At 42.5% G+C, this 16,258-nt stretch overlaps 1 protein-coding gene across 1 annotated transcript; it reads right to left on the bottom strand.

Annotated features, from left to right (window-relative positions):
* Positions 1-4,549: 4,549 nt before the first annotated feature.
* On the bottom strand, positions 4,550-15,947 carry LOC147749092 (uncharacterized). The gene is made up of 3 exons (XM_086929451.1): positions 15,788-15,947; positions 14,590-15,492; positions 4,550-4,674 (listed from the first exon to the last, which is right to left on the bottom strand). Exons 1-3 carry the CDS (start codon positions 15,945-15,947, stop codon positions 4,550-4,552), a joined length of 1,188 nt encoding a protein of 395 aa, XP_086785577.1.
* Between the last annotated feature and the right edge of the window lie 311 nt (positions 15,948-16,258).

Raw genomic sequence — 16,258 nt, 5'->3', positions numbered from 1 at the left:
GAATCGTTGCGAACTGTACGAAAAGCAAGGGAAAATCCGTACGATACAGACCCTGAAAGTGAACAGTACGAATCGTAAACATGGAGCACGACCTGACAAGTACGATCTGGACCGGGGAATGAGTACTCGATTCGTATGGTAAACGTCGCGTATGAGCAATTCGTACGGAGAGCCACACAATCACATAGGGTACGGTTCATACACTCCATGATCGCAGGGGTATGGTTTGTACACCTACGATCATGGGGTACAGTTCGTACCCCCCATGATCGTAGGGGTATGGTTTGTACACCCCATGATCGTAGGGGTACGGTTCTTATACCTATGATCATGGGGTGTACGAACCGTACCCCATGTTCTTAGGTGTACGAACCATACCCCTACGATCATGGGGTGTATGAACCGTACAGGGGGTCCCTTTTGCACGCATTTCGATTTGAATTCTGCTTTTCCGGACGTTTCGTGCTCTCGTAAAAAAAGAGTCGTACGGAGTGTTGACTGGATGAATCGTACTTGCTGGGTTGGAAAATGATGCTTCGATGCGTACGGACATCGCATACTGCGCGTTCCGAATGCGATTTGTACAGATTTTTGAGTCGTACGGGCTTTGGTACGATTCGGACGGAGATCTGCTTTGGGTACGCATCGTACTACATTGTACGTACGGGGACATTCGAGGATACGATTTGTATAGGAAAAATGCTCTGTACGGCTATTCGTACGGGATTTTACCAAATCGGAATCGGCCCCCTAATGTATATCACTAAAAAATATATTTCTTAAATAATTTGCATTACTATACATAAATTACATATTTTAATAGAAATTAATAATGAATTTAAATGTTATATTTACCTGATTACCTTCCCACCCTATACCTTTACAAACCCAAAAACCTTCAATTAAAATATAGCTGAAAACATATAATTACATAATTTTCATAATTATCAATGAAATACGTATTAATAAATTATTAATTCAATACTAATCAATTACTTCATTAACTTCCCATCCTAATACCCTACAGACCCAACAACCCACACCTAAAATATAACTTACAAAATATAATAATTACACAGTTTACATAATTAGAAATTAAATAATTAACACAAAAAATAATTATTAATCAATTATTACTTGCTTTCCCTCCCTATACCGCTACAAACTCAAGAACCCGCATCTAAATTATAACTTAAAACAAATAATAATTTCACAATTTACATAATTCATTATCAATTAAATAATTCACATTAATTACATACTTTATTAACTTCTCCCCCTGTACGCAAGCAAACATCACAACCTGCTTCGACACCATAAATTACTATTAGCAATTAAATACAAATGATAAATAACTTAAGGTGACAAACTATATTTAAAAACATTAACAAAAAGTATATATAACACATGCAATTAAAATATTCCTTAAAACACATAGATAATTACAAAACAATATTTTTTACAACCATATTATGGAAAACGATATCAACATCAACAATATTATTGAAAATTATATTACTTACTTTAGAAAATCAAGATTCTTGTCAACAATATTTCTGCACCACAATATTTATGTTACACGATATATAAAACTCGCTATTTGCGTCACTCGATATTTATGACTCGATATTAGGTCCAAATACCCTATGTATGAAAGCCAAATTGCAATTCAGTAACACGTTACGGAATCTCAATTTAGTTTAGTAACAAAATAGCAAATCAGTATTGGGATTGGCCATGTGTAAAAGGCATACATTCCAAATACTGATTCTGGAGGGTATGTTTATAAATTTTTGTCACAGAAATCTGGTCACAAAGCATTAGTATTTTACTGACAACAGAAATGTACTGGCAACCCATTCTCAGGCAGGAATGTGTGCCCAAGGGACCCCTTCCACTTTGTGAAGGTTGAAAAAACATTTTTTGCGAAATGACCTGTTAGTACATAGGTCCATTCACAACAACAGGCAGTATACAATTTGCAACCGCTTTTACAGAATCCATTGTTAGTACATCTGGTCGATGGTATCTAAACTTGCACAATTGTTTAGCAAAACATGTTTTCTATGTTGCTTTTTTTGTAAATTTTATTTTGAAAGTAGACCCATGTACACATTTTATACTGAGCCACTGTCAATAATGCAAGCTTAACTCGCAGCTCACTCCATTTCCCTAGGGTGCTTTCCTTAATAGTAAGGAGTTTAGCATTAATGAATCATATAAACATGTCTGATCAACTTGTACAAATGAATTCAACTCTTTCCTTTAGTGCCATGCAATCGTCTATCAATGATCCATACTGAGGTCCTGGAAGTTGGCAGCCAAAAGGGTTTGTGCTGCTGGGAGTTGGGTCTAGTTGTCCAGTAAACAAACAAACACAAAGATTTGATGTCCATAACCCCCAAAAATATGTGCTGGGTGTCGGGCAATAGGAATTCCACACCCATGCAGGGGTTTAACACTGCATTCAACAATATAACACTGACACTTTAATACCAAACAACATTTCAAGATGTTAACATAATTATGAACAATTTTTGGCTCTTGGTATTGAAAACATAGATCTATTAGTGTTGCCCCACTTTCAACAATTATATTGAAAAACAGTAAACATTTTGAAGAAAGACCATATATCTATATTGAACTAAGTTGTCTAACAGCTTATGAGGACCAACAACTAAATGTGTACCCCATGCTCTCTGACCACAATAAAATGTCATCCCTATATGTACTCAAATGTAGCCTAAACATGTCCAGGAGTTACTCATTTAGTACCACTGGGTACCACAGGTGCCTTACCAGATAGTCTGTGTTGCTCCTGGTAGACCACAGAACTATATGACATTTTGGGTGGTGCTCTTGACCCCCTCAGTTAAGAGCCTATTGTTCCACAGGGAGCTATGAGCTACCAGTAGGCTATCAGGGAAGTTAATTGGCTAAGCAGGTGGCCTAAAGGAAGAATTCTCTAGTCTTAAGGCTGACTCAGGGAAATACACCAAATATTATAAGTACCCAAACAAATACAAAGTAAAACTGACTCTGGATATTGTTCTTGAGAAGAAATTAAATGACATCATATCAATTCAATGTTATATTGAGGGCACATCTTTATGAAAGTATCAAATCTATTTAAGCACTACATATTTTACACTTCAATCAATAAGAAAGGGGTCCTTTCTCCCTGGATTCTTGCATGATCGCTCACCAATTTTGTGACTAATGCTGCTGGTTGTGTAAATCTGCAGGGCACTGTGCCCTGATGACTGGCTAATCCCTGACTAACATATTGAACTTACCTATTAGTCCCTAGAATATAGTAGAAAGTGTAGGGCTATTAAGTTAAATGTCACCAGTAAACTGCCACACTTGTACCACCACTGCTAGGACAAAGAAATACATGGCTCAAGGTCTGCCATTGCAGCATAGTAGGGCAGTTTTTAAATTACCAACCTAATATTTACAAAATACTCCTTTTCCATGTCCAAACCTTCTTTAGGTCTGGTGTTAGCCAAGACCTTTTGATTTTAATAAATTATATGTATAACATGCTTACTTAAAGGGGCTTTGAGACATGTGTCTTCATCCATTTGTCTGTTTGTAAGGAAGACCCTGCCCCACTACCCGACTATACCCCGTTACCCTTAGGGGACCCTAACTCGGCACCCATAACTTCCCCTAACTTACCTCTCTCATCCCAGAACCTCCGCGATGAGCAGCTACGACGACCCTGTAATAAAGAAAAGAAAGGAGTTAATCCTACCACCTTTAATCTGCTGACGTCAGGAGGGGACGGACTTACAGACATCGGCTATCAACCAGGGGTTCGAAGTGAGGGTAAAACCAACGTCACTGGACTAGAAGAGACAAACAGGAAGTGGAACCTGGAAGATGCCGAAGAGCACAGAGTGGCTGTGGGACTGTGCAAACAAGAGGAGACGCAATCCATTGCAAATGACCCAGAGGATGCCAAGGAGCACAGCGTGACCGTTAGGGTGGTAGAACAAGAAAGGACACCTTCCACCCCAAACGGACTGGGGAAAGCAGAGGCGGAGGACGAAACTCCAGAGGACTGGAGTGAAGAGTGGTGGTCGCCCCGGGAGATGTGAAAACACTGCCGCAACTCAGAAGAGCTGCAGCTTCTGCGGTATGTGACATGGAGAGGGAAAGAGAGATTCGGGGTATAGACAAAGGGAGCAGGGGCTAACAACACGGCCAGCATAGCATCATTTACGCTCCGTGAGCTTGGTATTTACTTTACCTTACTTTCTTTTTTGGGGGCTCAAATATTTTTTTAAAATTTATTTTGTTGACATTTCTTTTAGCCTAATAATCGGCTTGAGTAAGAGGTGAGATGAACTGTTTATTATTTCTCATCATAGGGCAATACAACAGTAGCTTCATGATATGAATTGATACTTCTTTTTGGGTACTGATACTGCCAGGAAGGGCTAGTGAGAAGAGCTGGCCCGGCTTACCAAAAATGAGGAGAGGAATTGACACAGCATGACCACTCTTGATTTCCACTTTCTTCACCAATCTAGACCTTTGACTAACACTCCTGGGTGTGGTAATGGTCCCTATCCAGCACCTGAAAACGTAGTATGACTATACTTACCGCCATCTCCCTGTCTTCGTCCCTAAGATCCCAGGACGTATCACTGAAAGAGCTCTGACCTAGAAAGAAGAAGAAAAAGAAGAGGAGAAATGCTGTCAGAGGAAGAGAGGAACTGAAGACATATTCAACCTGCTTCACACCTATATTTTTTGTTTATTGTTCGAACCTCTCCCATAATAAAACACTGAGATTGAGAGACACATCAAGCCTCCTAGATTCGGTTTTCGCCCATCCCTCCCACAGGTGGTGTCGGAAGCGGTATTGAAGACAATGGAGGCTGTGTTGCATAAAATGGTGGACGGGCAAGAAAAACTGGCAAAGATTATGGAAAAGGTCCTAGCGATGGCCGAGATAGCTAGGGAGAAGCTCCACAAAACCCTAACCAAACAAAGCCAGACTCAAGAGGCTGTAATCGATAAATGACTCACTCAGCCAACAGAGGAATCAAACAACCTTACATTTGGTAGTCATGCAAAAATATGTCAATGGGAAAGACCCTGATTTTTTTTCGCAAACTTTGAGAGAAGGGTGAGGTCAGTTGCCTGGCCTGCTGACAAATGGGGACAATACCTCGGTCCACCGCCTTATGAATATATTAAGAAGAGCGTTCCGGAACAAATGGGGTGGATGATAAAACCTATAGGATTCGCGTGCGACAAATCAAAGAGGGAACCCAAGAAACCCCAAGAGCTCTAAACTCCAGAGTGGACGATATGGCGTATAGGTGGTCGAGACCCTGAACGCCTTCCAAAGAAGAGATAGTGGAGTAAATATATTTGGAACAATATCTTTCTTCCTTACAGCCCCCATACAATGGTGGGTTCGCCAGCATTCCCAGATGACTCTGGTTTGGGCTGTAAAAGTAGCCAGTGCCTATTATCGGGCACACAAAACACAAAAAGGTCGAGCATCCAGGAGAGTTTTTGTCAAAGATGCAAAAGGCCTCAACCCTGAGAAAAGCTGAAACTGTCACAATAATGCCAGGACCTGTACCTATGCCACCACAACCCCTATCCTCCCCAGGGCCCCAGTGCTTTAATTGTGGACTATTTGGGCACATGCATGTCCTCAGAAGGAAGAACCTATGGATACAGGGTTGACAAAAGTCCTATATGGCAACTAGGCAGGACTCCTTCCTCGTTACCATTGCCAGGTCACTGTCAATGGAGAACCCCGATGGGCTTTGGTGGACACTGGGTGTCTACAGAGAGTTATAAAACCTCAGGAGATTCCCGGAAGGGTACAATCTATTTCTGATATGGTAAACATCCAGTGTGTGCATGAGGATAACCAACAATACCCCACTTCTGAAGTGCTTGTACAACACAAGACGTCAATGAGTCCTATACCCCTACGAGTGGGATTGATCTCTAAATTATCTGAACCCTTGGTACTGAGAAGGAACTCTCTACACATGAATATTTTGCTCCAAGAGACCTGGGAATTGGAGAAGAAAGGAGGAAAACAGCCCATTTCTCACAGATTTCAGACAGTGAATGGCCCCAAGGGGAGCCCCAAAAGAGCGGAAGGCAGAATAAATCATTAAAAAAAGAGTGGACCCACGTTCCCTTAGCCCAGTCCAAGGAGGAAGGAATGTGGGAAAATGATCGGGCTTTCACATTGCTCAGAGGTAGGATCCTACCCTGAGAGAGACCTGAAACAGAGCCTCTCCTGCCGAGGACCATGATCAAGTATGTCCCCAATTTATTTTATGAACCAGATTATTATATCAAAAAGGGGAGAAAACCCTTGCCCTACAACTGCTAGTTCCCCAACAGTATGGGGAAAAAGTACTGTTTTGGGCACATAGTCATTTATTAGGAGTACATTTGGGGTACTAAACACAGAAAAAGCTATAGTAGAAAACGTCTATTGGCCAGGAATATATCACCAAGTCTGTAGGTATTGTAAGGAATGTCTCATCTGCCAAAAAAATAGCAGAACCATACCTTCAAGGGTTCTCTATCAATCAATCAGGTTTTTTTAAAGCATGCTACTCACCCATGAGGGTCTCAAGGCGCTGGGGGAGGGGGGGGGGCAGCTCCGCTTTCAGTCAAAGAGCCAGGCCTTGAGGTTCTTCCTGAACAGATGCAGGGTCAGGGAGCTTCTGATGTTCACTGGGAGCTGGTTCCAGGTTTTGGCTGCGATGTAGGAGAAGGCTCTTCTGCTCTTCTGCTTGCTCGGATTCTGCGGATGCGGGGGGGGCCTCAGCCAGGGCGAGGTCGGCGGAGCTCTTCCTCTTCCTAAGACCTCTTCCTGTAGTAGAAGAACCCTTTTCAAGGGTGGGTATGGACATAATTGGGCCTCTTCTTCATTTCGGAAGTGGGTGCCGTTACGTTCTAGTTCTAGTGGATTACGCAACCCATTTTCTCGAAGCAGTCGCCTTGAGATATCCCAATGCTATACAAATTGCTAAGGCTATGATTAACATATTTTCCTGGGTAGGGTTTCCTCTGGAATTTGTAACGGATCAGGGAACACCTTTTATTTTTTCAAGTTGCTGAAACAGGTTTGTCAACAGCTCACGAATAAACAAATGCGAACCTTGGCTTACCACCCGCAAACCAATGGGCTGGTGGAGAGATATAATGCCACTCTTAAAATCACACTAAAGAAGCTGTTAGAACTGGAAACGTGCAAATGAAATGAAATGCTGCCTTTAACCCTGTTTGCCATCAGATACAGACAGCAGAAAAGTACAGGGTATTCCCCTTTTGAATTACTCTATGGGCGATAGCCACGTACCTTGCTAGACATGCTGAAGGAAGAATGGGAGGAGTCAGAGGGGGCTAAACCCCTACCTAAATATGTCCTTAACCTGAAAACTCAATTGCACCAAATCCGGAGCATTATGAAATCCCACCTGGAGGAAGCCCAAAGCTCCCAAAAGACCCAGTATGAAAAAAAGACCAAAGAAAGGATCCTAGAGGTAGGAGACCTATCTTTACTTATGATGACCACCTCTGACCACCAGCAGTGAGTGGAATGGCAAGGGCCTTTTCAGGTAATAGAACGAGTGACCCCGGTTACCTACCGATTTGAAATGGACCCTAAGAGGAAAACCAACACAAAGATATTCCACATCAATCTATTAAAAAAATAGGATGGTGCCTGGCCCGCATTGCTAGGAACCAATGAAAATCCTTCCCCCTTATATCAACAAAGCATAGGCCCGACTTGTCAGTTCAACAAAGACAAGAAGTAAACGCCTGTTTGTAACCCTTCCAGACAGTAATTTCTTTAACTCCTGGGAAGACTTCAGTAATAGAACATCCGATTCAGACCCTTCTAGTGAAAAAGGTCAGGCTATGTCCTTATCAAATACCAGAGTCCCAACGTGAGGCTGTTGAAAACAAAATACAGCAGAAGCTTAAGATGGAAATCAGAACCATCTACCAGCGAGTGGAATTTTCTGAATGTCATCATAACCAAACATGATGAGTCCGTCAGGTTTTGTATTGACTTTAGGGAAGTCAATAAAATATCCCAGTTTGACTCATACCCACTTCTGCGAGTCGAGGAGATGATTGAGAGATTAGGTGAGGCACAGTATATTAGTACCCTAGATCTCTGCAAAGGATATTGGGAGGTTCCATTGAGGGACAGGAAATATAAACAAGGGTACTCCCAAGGATTATTTTAGGTCTAGAGGGGGGAGTAAAATGCAAAAATCCAAGAAAAGAGAACCTCTATACTGACCTATTATTTTTCAAAGCTGAGAATAAATCTAATATATTACACTAAGGATGGAATATGGATGGAAATATTCACATAGACATGTAATACTTTAGTATTCTATTTATTTTCATTTAACATCTGAACATCAAGGAAACATTTTTATCAAATTTTTTTCATATTTTTTTAAGTATAAATGTGCAAGAAGACATTAATGACAATAGTAAAAAGTGACAATTGATTTAGACCCCACAAAGAATTTTTGTTATCAAAACATGCATTCCTCATCGTTCATTCCTAATCTAGCATACTCTCAATGGTAACAAAGTGCAATAAACAAACAAAGGACAACGGTACAATTGAGATCCCAGTATGCTTCTTGGTGGCTAGGTGTTCAATCTTTTCATCTTGGATAGTATCCAAATTCATGAATCATTTTTTCAAAGGCTTCTTGCTCCTTTATGTCTTTTTATGTAGGGGTCTCAGATGTATATGGCCTACGTACGTTTCAGTGAGCCTTGTTATATCACCTTCATCAGGGCCGACATCAAAAAAAGACTAATGCAATCAACGTTAAAAACAAGGGGTCCTTTACATCTGAAATTTGAAAAAAATATGCAATGAATTTCATGTTGATTTGACAATGTCTGTTGCATCCTTATAACAAAATTTCATAGATTAGCGTTATCTTTTAACTAGTGCTGCTATGCTTCACAACAAGGTCACATAGTGATGCCAGAAGTCAAACCACATGGAGTCGAAGTGGTTAACGTGACTCTATAAACGTGCCTTAGATAAATCATGCTGCACCAGAATGTATAGAGTAGCCTTTAGTTCAGTTAATAGAGAGAAAGCCAAAGGGATAGAAAGTTTATCCTCAAGCGTGTGATAGATCCAAAGAAAGAAGTGTGAATCACAGGCCCTCCACCTGACAACGATCTCATCAGAAATACCTACTTAGTATAAAAGAGAGAATCGCTTTCTTAAGTGCAATTCATTGGGATACGATGCCCAGAAATGGATCATCTAATCTGCTGTTGCATTATTCTGAAAAAGAGATAGGCATAGTTAAGACTATGCTAAAGGCTATGGATTACTGATGGTAATAGTAAGAGGGTGACATACTAGCTTTTTAGAAGATGTTGGAATTCTCAGTATGTCTCTTTACATGGTTCTCACAGGGGGTTACTGCTCGGTAGGTGGCGTGTTATTAAGTGGTTCAGATCCTAAAACAAAGAATAACGTGCCCTTACTGTTAGTTGCGCAGCAAAATTTAATGCGGGCATGTGGGGAGTTGTTTATATGACCAGCTAATGAAAGAATACTAAAACCCTCTTACCTATAGGTTTCTGTCACTGGATTCAAAATATGTTGTTCGTATTGCTTCTCTACAGTTAATCGTATGCACTAGATATTCCACAGTGATAATGATCTGTTAGAATAGAGCCAGAGAAAAAATCTATGAATTAACTACCACTCGATTCCTGTCTAAACGGCAAAACAGGCTCGCAAATGTATACGATGTCTTACTCAATTGTTTAGGACAATAATCCAACGAATAAAAATTCTCGCTTATGCCGGAAGTGCGGAAGGTGCTTATTATTGGTACGTGCAGTAATGATTCAGAGTAGAGATGCCAAGTAGATTTGCAGAGGTGTGAGTATCTCTAATTAGACACTATAACTAAGTAAATGTAAAAGGGTATGTAAAGATGCAGACTCTGATTTACAATAGTATTGGTACTTCTTTAAATATGTTTGAAACTTCCAAAATGTCACCACTCTTGTATTGCTCTAGAAATCTCTGTTTTTTAAAGGAAAACATGCTGGGAACGTTTTTGCGCTGACCCACACTTCACCTAACTGCAGGTCTGTGCAGTGGTACGTCACAGCGCGTCTAAACGCACACGACGTAGGACTCGTATTGGGTGTAGCATGACTATAAAATGCCACACCCATGTTCTAGAAGGTGCTTAGCCTTCCGGCTCTCGACACGGCAACAGCTGGTCTTCTCTGCTTACGTGATGATGCCAAGATCTCAGGTTTCTTCTATTCTGAATTCCTCTTCTGAATTGACGGTTCCTGAAAAAGAAAGCTAAGTGAATATTCTTTACCTTTAACGCGCCCATCGCAAGAAAGCAGCAAATTAAAGCGCAACACTTAGAAGAAAATTTTTGGAAAGACTTCTGCTTAAAAGTTATTCTGAACTGTAAGAAATTTCAAGTTCAGAGGACAAACTTATTTGAATGTTTGTTTAGTACATTGTTGTTCAACTCCTTATTATTCTTTTTCAAAACAGAACGTCATGATGGAATCAATATGAGGGTGAAAATAGAGTATGTGAATACTGGTGCTGTAATCCTAAACTAGAAAGTCATGTTAAAAGCACCTTATAAACTAAAGAATAGAAAACAACTCATTCTATGATTTCTTTTACTTACAGAGAAAATGTATTGTCATCCAAAGACAAAACTACAACTTCACAACACAGACTACATCACAACATCGACGACGCCCTCATAGTACAACACCTTGACTCATGATAACATCCAGGACACGACTCCTATTCCTGTAGATCACAGGTAGGACATTTAAAATTACGCTAGTTCCAAATTAAGTAGGGATTTCAGAGTTAGTATAATTATAAGGTTAGTGACATAGTGTAAGAAATCATATCCTAAAAATACTTCTTGTTGCCTCGCAGGTCGACAACATGAATTCTACTAGCGTCCGAATCTGGCCCTCCTCCCTGAGATCTATCGAAAGGCCATAGTGTTTAATATAAACACTGGTTATTGGATAGGGATCCTGGGAGTTTAGGCTCATAGCCTCTCTGCAAAACCCTACCAAGCACCTTACAGGTTGGAGAAAACAGTGTTGTTTAGGTAAGAGTGCATTGGTGAATCTGACAGAAGGCTAAGCCCACGGATTCCGTTTCGCCCAGACAGTATGGACCCATCTACACAGGTCTCATTACAGGATATCACTACAATGTTAGCAGATATTAAAACAGAAAACGCTGAGTTACGAAAAGACATTTCAGTACTACAGACTAATATGCAGGCAGCTAATGTTTCTAGTCCGCCTGCTTGGAGTTTTCCATCTTCAAAGAAACCCATACTAAAACCATCTGCTTTTCAGCCTGCTATGCAAATGTTGTACAGCAGTAATACAACTCCCACGCCAACACAAATACAGGTCGTAACCCCAATCTCTGTTCCTTTGGTGCCCCCAGAAAGGTTTTATGGAGATAGTGGTAAATTTCTATCTTCTTAAATCAATGTCATCTCTATTTTGTAGCAGAACCTGCAGCGTTTCCTGGTGATTCTTCCAAGGTTGCCTTTATTTTATTTATTTTTATTTATTTTGTCCTATTTAGGAGGAGATGCAGCTTTAGGTCAGTACCCTATGTAGAACGAGACAATCCAATTCTTTATGATCTTAGGCGCTTTAGAAACACTGTGAAGAAATTGTTTGCAAAACCCATATTCGTGCAATCAGCTGATCATGAATTACTTAATTTGAAAGAAGGTGCTTCTGACCTACTACACTACATCTCAGTATTTAATAGGTTGGTAATTGAAGCAGAATGGCCAGAAGAGAAACGTGTTTCTCTTTTCTACCGAGGTCTTAAGGACAAATTAAAAGATATGGTAACACAGATTTTGGATCCACCAACTGATTGTGAGGAGTTTATAGATCTAGTAGTAAAATTAAATCACCGGATTACAGAACGTAAAGGTGAAAAAGGTAAAACGAACATAGAATGTTTCTGTTTAAAGAAAGATCTAGCATTAAAAATGAATCAGTTAGCAAACCTGATTTGGGGGAATCCATGCAAATCGGGACCGTTAGAGGTCCGCTAACAAAAGAAGAGAAGGAAAAACACAGGAAATTAAATCAATGTCTGTACTGCGGTAAAGCAGGTCTTTTCGTTAAAGAATGTCCCACCCGACCTCGTATAGCAAAAACAAAGATAACTGAGGTAGCTATTACACAGCAGTCAGAAAACGAAAATACTTGGTAAATGATGAGGTCAGTTTATCAAGTGAACAATCCAGTTTGGCCTCCACAGCTCCTGCAGCCTCACAATGCCATCTCAGTATCAGAGTTTTATTACAATTCCAAGAAGATAAATCTAGATCATGGTCCATCGACTCATTGATAGATTCCGGAGCCACAGGCAATTTTATTGTTACACAATTACTGCAAGATTTAGGATTAAAGAAGGTATTGAAAGAAAACCCAGAAATAGTGTGAGCTGTAGATGGCAAAGAATTAACGTCAGGTCTCATATGATATCATACTGAAACACTTAAGATGACGTGCTCCACAAAACATACTGAAAAAATATCCTTAAACAGTATAGACGCACCTCAATTTCGTCTCATATTAGGAATTCCATCGTAAGTTCTACATAACCCCTACATTGACTGGACACAAAAGACAATGGGCCATATGTAGGTAGCTAAATACTGGTCTGTAACGGCCGAAATTCGGTAAAATAGCCGTTACCGACCGGTATTTAGGCCTTCGAGATGTAGGAGGTCAAAAATAAGGATTCGGTAAATATGAATCGATAAATACCGGTTCATCTTTACCGAACCAGAAATACCGAATCGGTAATTACCGAATTCCTATTTACCGATTCGGTAAATGAGAAACGGAATAGATGAGATTTGAGAAGTAGGTAACTTCTAAAATACCGAATTGCATGAAAATCGGTATTTAAGAGTCAGTAATTATCATGGATTGAAAGCAGATGGTAACCAGGTGCAGGCCATAACATAGGCACCAAAATGCAACAGTATGAGCAGAATGGCAGCATTCTATATGATAGCAAGGGGGCTACGGCTACAGGCAGCAGGAAAGAGGATCTGGAGACGGGAGGAGCAAGTCTACAGACAGCGGATCACACTCTTTCAACTTACTGAGGCAGAGATCCATGAAAAGTACAGGCTACACACCCACACCATCATGGACTTGATAAGGGACCTGCACCCACTCCTGGAGCACCCAACACCAAGGGCACACGCCATACCACCACATGTTCAGGTGCTCTGTAGCCTACACCTGATTGCATCCGGCAGTTACCAGGGGGTGATAGCTGCGATAGATGGTGTGTCCCAGAGCTGCCGGTCCCGTTTCTTCAGGAAGTTCCTGGAGGCCATGATGTAGAGAATGCATCATTACATCAGCTTCCCTGACACACATGCAAAACTGTTAAAGACCAAGACTGACTTCTACCAAATGGCAAACTTCCCACATGTCATCTGCTGCATTGATGGCACATACATCCCAATCTGCCCACCTGCAGCCACAGAGTACATTTACAGGAAGAGAAAGTCCACCCACTCAATAAATGTGCAAGTAATCTGTGATGCCAACAACATAATCACAGACATATTGGCCAAATTCCCACAAAGCACCCACAACTCCTACATCTTTCAGAACAGTGGGATCTACACACGCCTGACAGCGGGGGAATTCGGAGAAGGATACCGGCTAGGTAAAACACTGTGACACACCCTGATAGATATTGCAGATGTAGGTGTTGTTGCGCATGTGATTATTGGCTCTCTCATTTCCACATAGGTGATAGCGCATATGCCGTCCGCTCGTTCATTCTGACACCCTACCTGACCCCATCAACCCCGAGTGAGAGACGATACAACGTGGCACACAAATCTACTCGCAATGTTGTGGAGCGCACCTTTGGACTGTTAAAAAGCAGGTTTCGGCACCTCCAAAAAAGTGGAGGCGCACGTCAGGACTCACCCCTCATCTGCTGTAAGATCATCGCAACTTGCGCAATGTTGCACAACCTTGCTACAAAGAAAGGTACAGAAGTGGAATTAAGTGATTATGAGGAGCACAATGATGAATGTGCAGAGCCTGAGCCCAACACAGCAGAAGTGGAGCCAGCAACAGATTGGAGACAGAGACAGGCAGAGATCACATGCAACTATTTCTAAGTAAGTAAGGAGACACAGCCAGGTGTAGTATGTACACAACGTAGTTAATTTTTTTGGCACTACGCCAGTACACAAAGGCACAAATGTGCAAGACCAATTGTAGCCATCCATTCTGGAAGCCCTGGGTTACTTCACCTATTCCAGGTCAGGGAGTGTGGGCAGCATCAGTTTTTGCGGCCACGCCTACCGGTGCAGGATGACAATGGCTGGCTGTCCTCACTAGGCGCGTGGGCAGTGGCAGCCCCATGGAGCCTGCTGCTCCTCCGTGTGTCAGTAATAGGGGGGGTTTTCATGCTGCTCCTACTGGTGCTCTCCTTGCTCTCACCCACATCCAGAGCAACAGTATGTGCCGACTGCCCAGTCAGCAGCACCTCAACAGCACTTGTCACTCTGACAAGGCCCCTGAAGTCTTCACTGCTGCTGTATGCCAGTCCCTCCTGCATGTTTACACATCCCCTGCAAAGCAGGGAAGTGGCAGTGGCCAGGCAGTTGACTGCCCTTGTATGTTGTTCTGCCCGCTGCCTCTCCTTCTGCCTTGCTGCCCTGTCCTGGTCAAGCTTGCTGCACAAGAGCAGTACAGACTGGGACATGTCCCGTATGCCCACAGCCATATCTCTCATGCCCGCAGCCATCTCTCTACTCCCCTTCGCCATTGAGCTGATGCCCTTTTCAATGTTTGTCATATTCTCATTCAGGTTCCTCATCTGGCGTTGTACCGACTGGATGGCCTTCCCCTGCATGCGCTGTACTTTAACCATGCTACTCTCCAGTCCACAGAAGACACTGGAACCCTCACCATATTGCAATTCCCTGCTGTCTCTGGCCCTGCGGCGTCTGACACCTTTGCGGGCCCTCTCGGCGCTGGACTGCTGATCGGCAGTGCTGTCCTCACCGGCCATGGTTGATGTATCACCCCCCACCGTGTTTCCTGCTGATGACTCCATTTCTATTAGTGTGGCACCTTCATGCCTCTTGCTTTTGTGGACTGCAGGTATTGTGACAGCCGGTGACAAAAGCGGTTCAGGTGAGGATAGGAGTAGAGGGGAGCCAAAACGCTCTGGGGAGGCCTGCAGCTGTGGTGATGCTGGAAGGTCTTGGGAGTCTGGCTGTGCTGGTGGTGCAGCAGTTTCCTGGGTGGTATTCCCTGCACTTGTGCTCGCCTCCTGTGTGTCTTCCCTCTGTGGTGCACTGCCTTCCTTCTCCTTGGTACGCCTGCAAGATGTCTCGCCTGTGGACACAAATTCCTACATTAGCTCTGTGGTCCTGCAGCCCTGTTTATACAATTAAATTGTGATCTCTGAAACAGTGCTGCTATTGCCTCAGCTTGCTTATCACTGATGTGTGTAGCATGCCTTGTTGTTTGGTGTGCTGTCTGACATGGTAGGTGTTTCTATGACTACATCTCCCATAATGCATTGCTGGTGTATGTTGCTACTTGTACTGGAGTGGGTTTAAGACTACCACATAGGGGAAGGGAAAGGGAAGGGGATGGGGTGGGAGTGATTGCTGTGCATGCTTCTTACCTTTTCTGGTGGCAGCTCGGGCTGAGCTGTCTGCATCTCCCACACCACAGACGCTGTCTGGTTTGATGGTCGACTCCACCAGCTCCTTGAGCTCAGTCAGGGCAGGTACCCTGTTCCTCCCACCTCCAGTCAGTTTTGCCTGTTTGTGGAGCTCAGCCATCTTTCGCTTCATCAAGCTCCGGAGGTCGTACCACCTCTTCTTCAGGTCGTCAATCTCCCGTGTGGTCTCTCCGATGGCATTAACTTTTGACTGTATTGCCAGCCAAATCTTCCTTTTGGCAGATTTTGCCATCAGTAGGGACTGCTTCCCAAACAATTTATTGTGTTCCTTTACTACCTCCTCCACGAGGACCTGCAGCTCCATGGTGCTGAATTTAATCTTCCTCTTCCTCTCTGCACCTTCACTCTCAGTGTCTTTGCTTGCCATTTTTTCACCTTCCCAGGAGTAAAGTTTTCCAGTGGCTCAAGGGC

The sequence above is a fragment of the Lissotriton vulgaris genome, chromosome 1_1 (genome assembly GCF_964263255.1).
Source record: "Lissotriton vulgaris chromosome 1_1, aLisVul1.2, whole genome shotgun sequence".
Classification (NCBI taxonomy): domain Eukaryota; kingdom Metazoa; phylum Chordata; class Amphibia; order Caudata; family Salamandridae; genus Lissotriton; species Lissotriton vulgaris.
Note: the sequence above shows the minus strand (reverse complement) of the source record. Positions and strands in the feature narration are given on the sequence as shown.

Bases quoted from the DNA above. Each gene is read 5' to 3' on its own strand.
- LOC147749092 (XM_086929451.1), bottom strand. From the start codon at position 15,947: ATGGCTGAGCTCCACAAACAGGCAAAACTGACTGGAGGTGGGAGGAAC. The intron at 15,493-15,787 runs GTAAGAAGCATG...TTGTGTCCACAG, and splicing joins CCGAGCTGCCACCAGAAAAG to GCGAGACATCTTGCAGGCGT. The intron at 4,675-14,589 runs GTGAGAGCAAGG...TCTTCTTTCTAG, and splicing joins TACTGTTGCTCTGGATGTGG to GTCAGAGCTCTTTCAGTGAT.